Source organism: Phragmites australis, chromosome 8 (genome assembly GCF_958298935.1).
Source record: "Phragmites australis chromosome 8, lpPhrAust1.1, whole genome shotgun sequence".
Taxonomy (NCBI): domain Eukaryota; kingdom Viridiplantae; phylum Streptophyta; class Magnoliopsida; order Poales; family Poaceae; genus Phragmites; species Phragmites australis.
In genome coordinates, this window is record NC_084928.1 from 28,457,619 (window position 1) to 28,472,022 (window position 14,404).

At 42.7% G+C, this 14,404-nt stretch overlaps 1 protein-coding gene across 1 annotated transcript; it reads left to right on the forward strand.

The window, feature by feature from the left end:
- The first annotated feature begins 11,222 nt into the window (after positions 1-11,222).
- LOC133926923 (protein CYTOKININ-RESPONSIVE GATA TRANSCRIPTION FACTOR 1-like) lies at positions 11,223-13,140 on the forward strand. Its single transcript, XM_062373097.1, has 3 exons — positions 11,223-11,596; positions 11,710-12,066; positions 12,186-13,140. Exons 1-3 carry the CDS (start codon positions 11,363-11,365, stop codon positions 12,645-12,647), a joined length of 1,053 nt encoding a protein of 350 aa, XP_062229081.1. The 5' UTR covers positions 11,223-11,362; the 3' UTR covers positions 12,648-13,140.
- The last annotated feature ends 1,264 nt before the right edge of the window (positions 13,141-14,404 follow it).

Genomic DNA, 14,404 nt, shown 5'->3' on the forward strand with positions numbered 1-14,404 from the left:
GTTAGACAAGTGATTCTGCATGGTGTGTCAGCTATTCTTGAGAAGCACAAGAGTATGCCAAGTCCTTCCAGACGAAAAGACCAATCCTATATGGCGCAACCAAAATAATTACGCCGAGGTAAAAGGAGCTATATTGCTACCTCACATATATAAAATGCTACTGTATCTTGAAATTGAAGCCATATCGATCAATGGAGGCTAGGGACGAGAGGGGGTGAGGAAGAAGGGGGGCGGGGCGGCCCGATAGTGAGATGGGAGGATTCGTCTGGTCCAACAGAGTACAATGAGCCTCTTTACAACTTCCCTCTGCAGGATAAGAGTGATTTTCGTCCTCCAAGTCCCTTAAGGATTTACGACCACCCGAATGAGCCGTGGCCCAAGTGCTACCATTGCTACGATTGTGTCGTTCAGATGTACGACGAGAGCATTCATGGAGGGCGTCGATTCTTCCGATGTCCTCTTAGGAGGGTGAGAACTATATCACTATGAATGCTAGTATCATTTTTTAAAAACCATTCTAGAATGTGACCTCCACATTTCTACAAGCCTCGGATGATGACCCTGACAACTGTTGATACACGAGATGGGTCAATCCTCATGTTCTATAGTATATCCAAAATTACATCCACAACATGTAAGACCACATCTTCGACGTGCAGAGGGAGGTGGAGAATATGCCATGTCCTGTTGTAATACATATCGAGAGGACCCTACTATATGCATCGATCCATGGTGCACCTGAACATGCCACAAGAGTGGCGCTGCTCCTCCTCCTCCTCGACGCCATCGGCCTTATTTAATTCGGGTCGGTTTGACCGTGAGGCCCATAAGGTCTTACCCGTTCAATAGGTGATAGTAGCCTATTCATACAAAATCTTCAAACAAGCGCGCGTGCGCACGCGCGCACACACACACACATGGTGAAGCTATTCTGGCCGATCGCGCGTGCTCTGGTCGAGCCAACCTCCCTCCCTGCGGTGCACCCCTGACCGAGCCAACCTTCCTCTCGCGCGCCTCGACCGCTTCAACACGCACATCGAGTCAACCACATTTTAAATAGTCAAGCTGGCGACTTTGCAATTTCTCTATGTATATACTTGTAACCACTATATATCTATAATTGTAACTAATCACCTCTAAAAGGTGGAAACTCGCTCTATGCCTGTAGTTGCAACATATAGTTGCAAACACCTTATGCTTGTAGTTATAACTCCTCTATGCAAGAAGTTGCAATTGGTTGCAAATCACTGCATATAATTGTAACCACTATGTCTGCAGTTGCAATCACTTTATACTAAATATTGTAACTCATCTATTCATGTAGTTGCAACTAGTTGTATTTGCTGCTCAAAGTTAGAGACGTGCTCTATGCCTGTAGTTGTAATCAAGCTATGTAACTAATCTACGTAAGAAGTTGCAATTGGTTGCAAATCGATGCTCGTTCTCCAGTGGGACCGAGGGGTCAGTGGGTGCGAGCACGCTCGGGTAGCGGGTGGTGCGTGCGGTTCATGGAGCTGGTGCGCATGTCAACGCCTGGTTAACTACTTGGTCGAACGCGTGCACTAGACTTGTGCACATTCTATAAGTACGCTTCGTGTACCTACATAATATATATACAATACAATATGTGTATACATATATATATATATATACATATATATATATATATATATATATATATATATATATATATCGCATCTCTTTTTTATGCAAAAGAACCTTTTGAGCTTCTCAGTTTTATGCCCGTGACTTGGTGGGCTTTTAGTTTCTCGGCCCAACATGCTGGGCTTTTAGTTTTCTCAAGCCAACTTTTCAGGCTGACAACACCTTGACTCACCATCCTTAAAAACACCGTACCTTTTTATTCATATATTTTTTTAAAATAAGAAAAATTATTCATCTATTTTAAAAATTTATAAATATATGCGCTAGGTCGTATATTGGATGGCATATCACATGATATCTGGTTATTACTATTGATCTTCTTTTAAAAAACTATCTGACCAAACTCACCTCATACAGGTAGATTTGTTGCTATCCAACAGAAAACGTATTTGATAGATTTATAAATTTTCAAAATAGATATAATTTTTTGCTAAATCCGAAAAAATATATAAATAAAAAAGATTCGGCTCAGCATGTCGTTCGCGCTCCCCGCGAAGGTCCCCGACCACAGCGAACGGCGAAGGAAAATTGCAGCGAGCGGGAGCAAGTCACGGGCTCGCGTCCATGGCGATCCCGTCTCCGCCCCCCCCCCCCCCCAGCCTCTACGCCGTCGCCAGAGGTGCCTCCCCCGCTCCGCTGCCCTCCTCCCTCTCTCTCTTACCGCGAGCGGATCGCGCGATCGATATTTTGCTTGCGTTGTTCGCGGCGTGCTTGTTCGACGAAATGCGCTTGAAGTGTTTCTGGCATTTAATCACGTTCTTCCTGGAATTGGGGTTGCAATGTGTTTAGACGGGTTGTTAGTTTCGGGTCATGCTTGCTCTTACCTCTTCAGTTCTTAGTATAAGCATTGGTGGTATAGTCCTACAAGGGTTTCACCATAACTCAAATGCTGCAGTGCGGCACAAAAGAAAATTGGCAGGTTGTGTTTGTCTGTACTCGTTTCTGCAGGCTATGGATCTATATCGTCAAGGAGGACAATGTCCTCGCAAAAAAATAAACGAGGATAATGTGATTTTGTGGATATATGTGCTTGCTCTGTTTAAGGCGTGTAAATGCTTGCTAATTCTTTACAAACAAGTTAAATGACTCTGTTACAAGAGCTAGGCGTTCCTCATTTTTTTAATTTAAAAAAAGAAGCGAAACCTACAAAACTCCTTTCTTTCCAATGATTCAAGAATGTATAAGGTTATTTTACATGAGATGAGTGGAAGGAATAGAAAGGCATGTCAAGTGTACTTTCTTTTTCAGTTGAGGTTAGGGATCAAAAGTGTCCATGGGAATTTGATGCTACTGGTGGGTCGTTGCTGTGGGGATTAAAGGACAAATATGTGGGACCACTGCCCTGATAGACAAAGCTTTAAATTGCTGATACTGAGTCTCAGCGTCAGTGACTCTGTGGATGCATATGGTGTTTTCAGAAGGAAATGCATAACAAAACGTAATCATCCTTGACATCATTCCTTATGATTAATTTTTTTATTATTGTTAAACCAGCATGAAACTGGAATGTTCCATCAGAGTCTTGCTTTTGTTAGTGCTGGTTCTATATGAGGTACTGCATATTCTAGTTTGACGATATGCTAAAATTGTGAATATTTCTAGTTTCGAGCCAAAATAGTCAATGCATAAATGCATTGCATATGGTCTGAAAACCTTTTGTCCCGTACGTTGTTCAAATGTTTTTCTGGGATTATGTTGGTGATCTTGAAGTGCTACATATGTGAAATTATTGACCTTATATATATGACATTGACGTGCACATTGAATTTTACAGTCCTCGTGGCATTCACATAGTTGCGAACTTGTGATTTTGAATAAAACACAATGGTTGAATTGTGCATCATGGAATGAAAAAATGAGCCTTTTTCTTGAATAGGGAAAGGGAAATAAGTTGATGGACCATAACATTTTATTGTTGAAGTATTTTATAGTGAAATAGTATAACACAAATTGTTAGCTATGAAGAGTTGAAGACCCATTGAAATGCTTCCCATTTTCTTGATTTGAGGAGTTTCCGTACACTAATTTGGAGGGGACTTTCTGCTGTATGATTATAAGAGATACATTCACACCTTTTTCAATATTACTCAACTGGAGTTCACCTAATCCTGTCTTACATTTGTACTGAAGAACTGTGCTGGATGAATTCCCAAAAAGCCCTATTGTTATGGGGCTGTTTGGATGGAGGGATGGTGTGGAGGGAGTAGTTGTGATGGGTGATGGGGTGAGGTGGTGGAGACTGTTGCCGCCGACCTGTTTTGGTCACCGGCCGAGAGGAGGAGCAGATGGTGGTGTCGGCTAGGGCAGAGAGGGGGCGGCGGCGTACAGGGAGAGAGGAGGGCAGAGCGCATGAGAGAGAGAGAAGAAAAAACTTTTTCTGACTTAATCCAACGGGGTACAACTCCTCTCTTTTTATAGAGAGGCTCATATTACTTGACGCTTGAGAAACCTAAAGATGGAAGCTTATAGATATGCTCCATCCCTTCCTATTACAATTTAAACTTCCTTAATCTATCAAAAAATGCCTATTAACTTTATCTCTTAATTTCCTTATTATTGATAACTTGCCGGTGACTTCAGCGTGGAGGTGAGGAAGGGTGCGGCTGCAGCCCTAGGTGAGGGTGAGGGTGATTTTATGGCCAAACAGCACCCTAGAGTAGATATCTTCAGGAGGAAAAGGTGTTGGAGAACCACTTACATGACATATGCCGAAAAAGACTTGGTGAACTGTGAGGAACTCACAGCCCGAGTGATCAGCAAAGAGCACATCTGCAACAAGGACTGTTGAATGAGGCACTTGTTGGAGCAGAAGGACCAACGGCTGAAGACAACGAGGAGCTCCCACTGCACACGGCATGTGTACGCCCATAGCCAAGTGGCGCAGGAGCTCCTCCTCCCTTGGACAGCTGGTCAGCCGCATGTACCTTCACTGGGCAGCCCTAGTCATGTGGTAGGAAGCGTACCATACTTTTCCCCCTCACGTATGAGCTGTCTTGCAAAAAATTGCTCACCACGATTAAGCCAAGGAAGAGGTATGAAATAAACCAAACAGAAGTATGAAATTAACCTTCACCTAGGCTGACGCATTACCAATATGTAGTCTGCAAATGTACAGAAGAACGACTTATTCACACATAACTTTTATTCCATAACTATGTTTTCGGGTATGTCAACCGATGATGCATGGAGATCTCTCATATAAACTATGTAGAGTTGTTTTTCTTATGAAGTAGTAGGACTAAAAGAGGTACTGACTATTTTAGTTTCTTCCGTGGTCTGCAAATTTGGCATGGAAGTCTCTTGTATCTTTGTTATTATTAGTCTTTGTTGCCAACCATAATCCAAGAATAGCAAGCATTTAGCCCTAAAATAAGTGGCTGTGGTTCATCCCTTCATCCTACCCGTAGGTTAACCTTATCCTTAATCATTATCTCTTTGCTGATTCTGTTTTTGGTTCCTCCTCTGATAGCAATTGGTTGTTGCGGGCGTGTGCCCCCCACAACCACTTAACAGATTGTAGATTTGCAGTCTGAATCCATCTCCACCGTCTTACTACTCAAATGTTTCATTTTAGTTTCAGTATTATACTTATTGAATTAATTATTATGGTTTGTTCGTGTGCCTTAATTTTGCTACAGAGTGCAATAGTTGCCTTTCAAATTTTTATATGAAATAATTCCTGTCAATATTGGGTAGGACCTTCTCTACCTTGATGAAAAAACAGATATGACCTAATCTGTCACTACTGTTTTAGATTTTCTGACAACTGAAAGTTCAGCAGCACCTTTTCAAATATGTTGGCCCATCTTTTTCTTGGTTAACTGAAAGCAGTATTACCTAGTCACCCGCGTCTAATTTTTTTGCTGAATCGGACATCTCGAATCCGAGTCGGATTCCGACACCCGTATTGGATTCCGAGTTGTTTTTCTTATGTCCAAATTTTATTCGCCGAATCGGACATCTGAATCCGAGCCAGATTTCAACACCCGTATTCGTGCCTAGGTAACACTGACTGAAAGGGGTCAAGAGTGTAGAGAAAGGAAATGTATTTTGTTAGAACCTGGTGACTCATATTAATGAGCTTTCATCAAAACTATTGTTAATTTGCTGGTCTATTCATGCATATGTCTAATGGTTTTTTTTGTCTCATTCGAGTGCCGAAGGAACAGGCACAACTCATTATGCAACGGCTTTTAAAAAGGAGTTCTGCTATTATAATCTAATTCTTCGAGGTACAGCTGTCATCCTTAACTGAATTACATGTATATGTACTGTAATTGTTTTCTTTTTCAATCACCAGCCATGCATTTGCTGTTACCCCCACAGAGGGTCCCTGTAGACATGGCGCACAGTGTCTTTTGGCTCAATGCCATGATCCCTTTGGATTTGCAGAGCCTTCTGAAAGTTACGTGTTTGTTGGCCGCAAGTCTATGATTTGGCCTTGCCTTACCACCTTACAACTTGTGAGAGCGAGTGAATTACTCTCTCTCTCTCTCTCTCTCTCTCTCTCTCTCTTGTGAGAGCGAGTGAATTACTCTCTCTCTCTCTTGTGAGAGCGAGTGAATTACTCTCTCTCTCTCTCTAGGAGCGATTCAAAGACCATATACGTAAGCAGCCTAACCATCATACAAACTAGCTGCTGCCTCTATTAAAACATTATCCAGATGTAGGGATGATACTATAAGAAGTTTGACAGTGCTGGGTGCACATGCTTATCTGAAGTGCCCTAACAGAAAAGAACTACTATAGCTTGTAAACTAGGGTCCTGTTTGGAACAGGGGAACTTTTTCGGATTCATACATGAATTAAATTATTTTATGTACAATGTCTAAGGAATTCCTCTGAACTTTCTGCGTTCCAAATGAGGTCTAGATCTAGGCAAGAACAACATGCGTAGTTAAATTAGTTTTTATAGATATTTTGTCCGTTTTGTTTCTTAACACTGAGCACCAGTCTTGCACTTGGGTTCTCTTCTTCTAGATCAGTGCTGTCATTGACATTTACATGATCTACCCGTACATATATTCCCCTCATTTACTGTAATTATATACTATGGTTTTGTTTAGCATAGCTGAAACTTATGAGTTTTTGATGAAAGCTACTTATGGCTTATACCAAAAGCTGTTGGTTTTTACGAGAAAATTTTAAGTTCTTAGCACATTAGCTTTTCAGAAAAGTCACTCTCAACCAGCTTATTAGCTTTTAGTTTATTTCATCATAAATTAACTTTTCAGCTTTTCAAAAACCAGCAATAAACTAGTTTGTTTGTTTCAACTTATATCTTCTGAGAAGCAAAAATCAATAATAAGCTGTATCAAACAGGACCTATATTTCCAACTGATTTCGAGTGACACTATGCATGGTACTGTGCAATGGCCATGCCCCTCTTCAATGAACAACGAAGAGACTCTAGACAGAGAACTGCTCTGCCATTCTGATAACAACTGTGCTATTTCCTGGAACCGGAGTCCTTGGTCACTGTATGACTTGCACTGTTTGATATGTTCAGTCTTCTCTCTGTTCGAAGACTGTTTAAGGTCAGGGATTAGTTCTCTTCTTGCTATACTGAAACCTTAAACATTTCTCTGTTTTTCTTTGGAAACTTTAGTTGTCCTTCAGATTATTCTCTCTATCAACTCATCTTAAGTGGGCAGTTCATCAATCACTAAATATAATTATATTGATCTGAAACCGGTGCTGACTACCAAATCACGAGCATCTACCCAGCACTTACCCTGTTTGATGATAACTTGCAGTTTTCTGGCCGGATTTGGCAGTACTGCGTCTCCACTTGCCTGCAGAAGGTTCAGATATCGAGCTCCGATCTCCATGAAGCAAGGAAACATCCATTCTTGAAGATCTCTACTTGTAAGTGGGTCAACACATGATCTTGCCAATTGCTTTCCCTTGTCAATTTCCATCTTATTTTCGTATGCACTGCACAAATTGATTGCCATGATCTGTAGAATCCACAGAACTCATCCGGCTGTAAAAGGACGGCATGCTTTGCAGAGCTGTGCAGTGGGCGCGGCCTGCCCCTTTTGCATAGATTTGGACCAATTACTCGCTTGTTTGGGTGTGCGCCTCGCTGCATCTGTCCCCATTAAGGGCCAGATCACGAGAGGGCGAGGAACAAGTCGCCCAGATTTTGGCCTCTTGTAACAGGGAGTGTATGGGCTTGGTCATGTGGGAAGAGGCATCGCTTTCAAGGTTTCACTGTGTCTGGCTGGTTCCCTCGTACCAGAGGATAGATAGATCAGGATCAGGCTGAGACTGGTAGAGTGGTGCTGAAGAGATAGATATGCATAGGGGTGAGGTAGCATAGCAAGGCTCCTTGCCTTGCCTGTTTTGGCAATCGGCAGGGAGAAGTACTGTTTCTACTTTCTACATTAGTATTTGGTGCATGCACCTACCTCATCATGATCATCTTTTTTATTGCCTCATCATGATCATTTGGAATTACACATGATCCGGTTCAGAGGCAGAAATTCCAAGAGTGCAAGTAGCTAGATATTTGACGTATCAAATTATTTAAGCTGGAAAAGGTAGTCTACTTAGAAACTATATTTTTCAAGGGAAACTTCTACAAAACTATGATTTTGGTAAAGAAAGGTTAAGGCCACTGCTAGTGCTTTGTTTTTTAAGTGATGTCTAAGAGAAGAGAGAGAGTAAGAAATTGATATTAAGAAACAAGCTTCTAATGGATGCAAATGTCTTACTAGTTTTTTTAAGTCTCCCAAAGCAATTTATTGTCTCACAATCACCTAGGATTGTTCAAACAGCTAATTTCTTCCATAAGAAACAAGCTCCTTCTCTTTTATCTTTAAATTACTTGCCACGTCATCTTTTTACTTAGATGAATACCTAATTAATATCTAAGAAACTAGCATTATGAGTGGCCTAATGTATAAGTTAATCATTTTTTCCTATATATGGTGCTACGAAATAATTTTCTGCCTTTTACTTTCCATTCAACTGAGATGATGAAGAAAGTGAAAATTAAGGATGTTACTGAGCACCTTAGCAAAATGCTTTTTGTTTTTTTAGGGAGAGGTTTGGTACCTAGTATCTAGTACCAGCCAGTAGCGGATCCATCAGGATAGGAGAGCGAAGGGGCCTCAAGCCCCCACCCTCGGGAGCACTTGGGAGCCCCCCTCCCCTCAATTTTTGGTCATGAAAGAGGAAGAAAAAAAAAAGAGGAGGACGAAAAAGAGAAAAAGAGGAGAGAGCACCCCTACTTGATAACTCTGGATCCACCATTGCTACCAGCCTTTGCTTTTTTGTTGAAGGGTCATGATTACCAGTATTTGGATTTATCTGGAACAGTAAAAACAAATTTCAGAAGTTACACAAATCTATGTAAATATTTGGACCTTCGGGTGTAAACAAGAACTATTAACTGTGCTCACGGTGGGCAAATGGAGGCAGGAAACATCTCTTTGCCTGCTCAGGATATTTAATGTTCTTTGTCTTACACCCAAACATGAGAGCGAAGCTAGAGGCAGATACATATGCTGCCTTCATGCAAATCTATACACAGCCACTCCTGAGCCTCCACAGTCATCTGCACTACTGCAGTCGTAATGGAACGTGTTTGCAGTATATATAGGTACTGGGGAAGAAGAGGATTGAGATATCACATGCGAATGTTACTAATTAGTCCCGTGTATGACTAATTGTTCGGATGTTGGTATCTGTTAGAGATCAGGTGTTAGCAGGAGGCTTTCTGTTATAATAGAGCAGTACTACTGTTCATTAACAAGAGCTAGGTAGATCCATAAGGATGCGGGCTGCCATGTCATAATATAGATTCACTTTACTTATGTTGAATTTACCATGGGAGTCGAATTGCATCTTGCGAAATTTCCAGATTCCAAACAGGCTCTTGGTGAAAATGACGAACACATCTCCAATGCGATGTAGATTAAACATTCTTGTTAACAATAGTAATTTGCTTTGTTTGAAGCCCGCTAGGAGGCATATGCGTATGATACCTTGCTAACACTAGTAATTTGCTAGGCTGTTAAGGCTTATGAAATGTGTTGTAGGTTCCCACTCTTTTGTCGTCTAGACAGGCGGCTTGCAATGTTAGCCTGGTAAATTCAGAAGATTACTTGGTTGTGCTACTTAGTTCGATTGGGTAAGTGATGGAACAGCATGGCAGGAACCTAAATAGCACATTCAGTTTAGGAATTAGTACTTGCTTTATTAAATCATTTGTCACTGCAAATGGCATGTTTTTACAGAAGAGTGCGACTTCCAGCGAGGCTGGCATGTGGGCTCTTGATGTCAGTGGGCATTTAAGTGCCCATTTAACCAGTTAACCCAATGAGGTTTGTGGCATGCATGTCGCAGCCTGATTGCATGGTTTGTGGGTGGTTGAATTGGGAATCAACGGCTTGAATCGGCCAGGTGAGAGGATGTAGAAAAGAAATTTCTTCTTTTTAGCAAATAAGGACCTTTTTATGAAAAAAAAAAACCAATTTACCTATCTCAACTGTTGACTCGGTTTGATTTACACCATCAATTTCGATACTATTCACTTTACATCCTTGGACTATTAAAGCATGTGCAAATAATCCCAATGGTGATTTTGAGGATGGTTAATTTTACCACAGTAAGTGTCAACATTATTAAACTTCACCATTTGTTTTTAGCATCATCTTTTTTTGCCCAACGCAAGTATAATGAATATTTTTATTTGCTAAGCTTCCTGCTATCGTGGCAAAGTTGATTATATCAGTATTTTTGTGGCAAAGCCACCCTAGAAACCGCAAACGAGGGATTGCTAGTTCAAGTGTGTAAATTAAACATTAGTGAAGTTTTTGTTTTTTGCGAGTAAGCCATATCAAAGTTGGCGGTGTAAATTAGGCCGAGCTAATAATTGATAGGGACAAATTATACCTCTTTAACCTTTTTTTTTATCAACCTATTGCCTAGATACTTGCGGTCCGTCGGCTCCAAGCGATCTCGCTCAGGGAGCCAGTGAAACGTACCTTTTTAGGATTTCGGATGGGTTTGGCCATTGGGATTAAGATAGGAAATAGCAAATTTCCCCATTAATATGATGGGATTGGGTATGATCATGACTATCCAAACAAGCATTAATTAAAGAGTGTTAAGACACATACCAAACATTAGAAGTACAAACGGAACAAACTAAGAATTAACTTGGCAATAGGACTGGCCAAACAAGCCATTTATGCTACAGGAACTCGTGTTTTGCCCTAAGCAGAGGGCAGGCTACAGCTCGAGGCGATGATTGCCACTGTGATCGCTGCTAACAAACGGGTGATGCAAACGACGTCCCTCCCTTCGATTTCGCTTGGAGCGCGACCTCAGATATCCATATCCTCAGACTATGGATTAACGTGTGTCTGCACAGTGCCCGACGTGTTTTACTGTTCCCCTCCGATCTAGCTCGCTCATCTCTCTCTCTCTCTCACACACACACACACACACACATCCGTGTGTGTGTCTGTGAAAGGGATCACACACGAATGATCTACACGGCCAGCCTAGGTACCTCTCTCTCCTTGTCCCTTTATAAAAGGGACATGCCTTCCCCTGCTGTCCATGATCGCTCTTGCCTCTTGGTCCTCCAAATTCCCATTCGGACCTGCAAATCGCACTACAGCACGTACCAGCTGCTGCTGCTCTCCTCCTCCTCTCCATCTCATCCTGATCTACTACTCCCATGTCTGCCATCTACATGAGCCAGCTCTCCACTGCTCTCCCTCTCATGGAGGGAGATCACCAACAAGATCATCGTCACCAAGGCCACTTCCAGGCCTTCACCATGCCAAAGGATCCCCCTCTCCTGTTCCCCTTTGTGATCAGCAACAGCAGCACTAGTGACGGCAGCCTGAGCTATGGGTCAGCAGACCATCACTTGACGAGGCAGCATCAAGCTATGCTAGAGCCCCAGCATGTAAGTACAACCTAAATATCTGCTTAATTTCTCAATCCTAGCTATAAAAATTCACATGTTTTTTGTTTGGTCACTTCTAGCCACTTAATTAGCATGATCTTGTGTACTATCAGATGATTAATGGATCGTCGGCGAGTGTCTTTGCGATGCCGTTCCCGACCGTGGAGAGCATCCACGACGACATGATCGAGCCATCCTCGTACGATCCATACGATATGGGGAAGCTGCAGGTCAGCGGATCGCTCGAGACTGGCAGCTGGACGCCGCCAGCCAAGATGAGGATCACGAGGAAGGTGAGCGCGGATCCCGGTGCTGGCATGGCGGCGAAGAAGCCCAGGAGAAGGGCGCAAGCGTACGAGGATATGGGCAGCGGCATGAGCAGCCAACCTAATTTGGGTGTTATTAGGGTGTGCTCGGACTGCAACACCACCAAGACCCCCTTGTGGAGGAGTGGCCCTTGCGGCCCCAAGGTAGGAATCATTGTTTGTTGCCTCTTGGAACTCATGCACGGCCCTTGCACTTTGTAGTTTGTACTACTAAAGATGTATAATTGCAAGGCCATAGCTGTAACTTGTTTTGCATGGTGCAGTCGCTCTGCAACGCGTGCGGCATCAGGCAGCGGAAGGCGCGTCGCGCGATGATGGCCTCTGGGGCGTCGTCCACCACCGATGGCGCTAAGGCGACCTTGCTCAGCGACGCCGCGCCCACGCACCCCAAGGTGAAGAAGGAGAAGAGAGCGGACGTGGACCGGTCGCTGCCGTTCAAGAAGCGGTGCAAGGTGGTCCAGGATCACGCTGCCGTCGCCACTCCTGCCATTGCCGCTGACAAGGCCGTCTTCCCGCAGGCCGCCGCGCAGGTTGCTGACGGCGGTCTGAGCAGGGATCTCGTCGACAACATTGGGCTCATCAGCTGGAGCAGGAGTCCTGCTCCCGCAGCAGCCGCCACCGTCTGGAGCAGCTTCCTGCCGTCGCCGGCCTTGCCAGTGCAGGACGAGATCACGGACGCCGCCATGCTTCTCATGACGCTGTCTTGCGGGCTTGTCCGGAGCTGATGATCGACCCTATATCGTGCACGACCACCACCGCTGGCTTTTTACAGCTAGCTAGTACCTTAGACTGTTAGTATTGCCGTCGGACGACGACCGACCGTCCGAGCGGTAGTTTTTTTTTTTTTTTGTCTCTTGTTTTTGTTGCTAGTGTAACCTGTGCTACTGTTTAAGTCATGTGATCTGTTCGTGCATGAGACTAGAGCAGAGATAGGAACAAGAAGAAGATCACGAGGGAAGTAATAAGGCAGAATCGCGTGATACTATCTAGCTAGGATATAATTTCATGCAGTGTGAGTTTCATTTTGGACTAGCTTTTTTTATGTTAGCTGCGGCTAATCTGGTCGTTGCCTCGTTGGCATGCATACAGCATACATGTACCATGCATGTATGTTTGTTCTTCGTTTTTGGTTGAGTTTCTTGTACTGGAGCAAATAATAATATGGAACTATGGACTATGGAGAGAGATCGAAACACGAGGTGTTACTGTTCTTCGGTACTCGTTCATGACTTTTGCTTTTGATTTTTATGTCAGCTATGATCTGCTTTAAGTTGTGTCAGCTTTGTCTCCTTTTCACTGGTTTTGATGCAACATTCTCCTTTATCATATGGCATCTGAGGTGCTTTGATCCTCAGTGTTGACATGTGGATCATTTTGTTAGTATCTGCTAGTTGTGCTAAGTTTAGCCCTACTAAGTAGGGTGTACTTGATGTCTGCATAAACTGAAGTGCCTTTTGTGCTGAGAAGTTCAAACCTATTTTCTCTAAATAGACTAGTAGACCCGCCTGAAAAGCTCCAGACTTTCCAAAATAAGGATAAAGGATGAAGAAAAGACACTGTAGTGGAAAGCTCAACTCGGGTGAGTAAATCTGAATTTGGTCTTAACATATTTCAAATTTCCCTCTACTTTCATAAGACTTCATTTTGAAGCCTTCTTTCATGGCTGTATCAAGTACACACATAGAAAGAGTATATTTTTTGTAGCTCTACTTTGCCAAACCAAATTTACCACGATCAACATAATTTGACTCGACAATGTTATTCTTCATACCATAGATGCCCGTACCAGCCATTGGGTCCACGTGGCGGGAGATCTGAGTCATACGTGCATAATGCCCTCATTGATTGAGCGGCCACTAGATTATGGAGGCTAACTTTGACATGAGCAAATGCTACTACAAAATCCATTTAGTGGAATGTCGCTATAAAGATGATCTATGGAGTTGTCTGTGTAAAGAGTATCATAGACAGCTCAAAACTAGAATCGTTTGAGACAATGATAATGAGCAGTTCCAACAAAGTAGGACGCTCTAATACAGACGGTTCTCAGCCTATACTATTTAGTACAGACGGTTCCAAAGTAGAACTGTCTGTACTATGCTTATATCACCCTGCCTATATCACCCCCACCTCGAGCTCGAGCTTGTCTGAAACGGAGGAGCTTGTCGTACTGTGCTGCTTGGAGAAGTGGCCAATTTTGACCAAATTATTGGTAGATTCCAGTAGAAACTCCAAGATTCATTGGCATTTGCTAGTCTAAGGTGAGCATTATATATTCTAATTTTGTTTAGATCTAGATTTATGTTCTAATTTGATCTTGAGAGCTAGCTAGATCTACTAGATCTAGAACTAGAATTTTTTCATGATGATCTAGAATTGTTCTAGGTATATATGATGCTCAAAATGTAGATCTAGGTATGTAGCTTAAAATGTAGAGTAATATGGCTCTTTTATGTTATTTAAATAATTATCTATGAACTTA

Excerpts from the sequence above, each read along its gene's own strand:
- LOC133926923 (XM_062373097.1), top strand. The coding sequence starts at position 11,363 with ATGTCTGCCATCTACATGAGCCAGCTCTCCACTGCTCTCCCTCTCATG. Across the intron at positions 11,597-11,709 it reads CTATGCTAGAGCCCCAGCAT|ATGATTAATGGATCGTCGGC; the intron begins GTAAGTACAACC and ends GTGTACTATCAG. Across the intron at positions 12,067-12,185 it reads GTGGCCCTTGCGGCCCCAAG|TCGCTCTGCAACGCGTGCGG; the intron begins GTAGGAATCATT and ends TGCATGGTGCAG.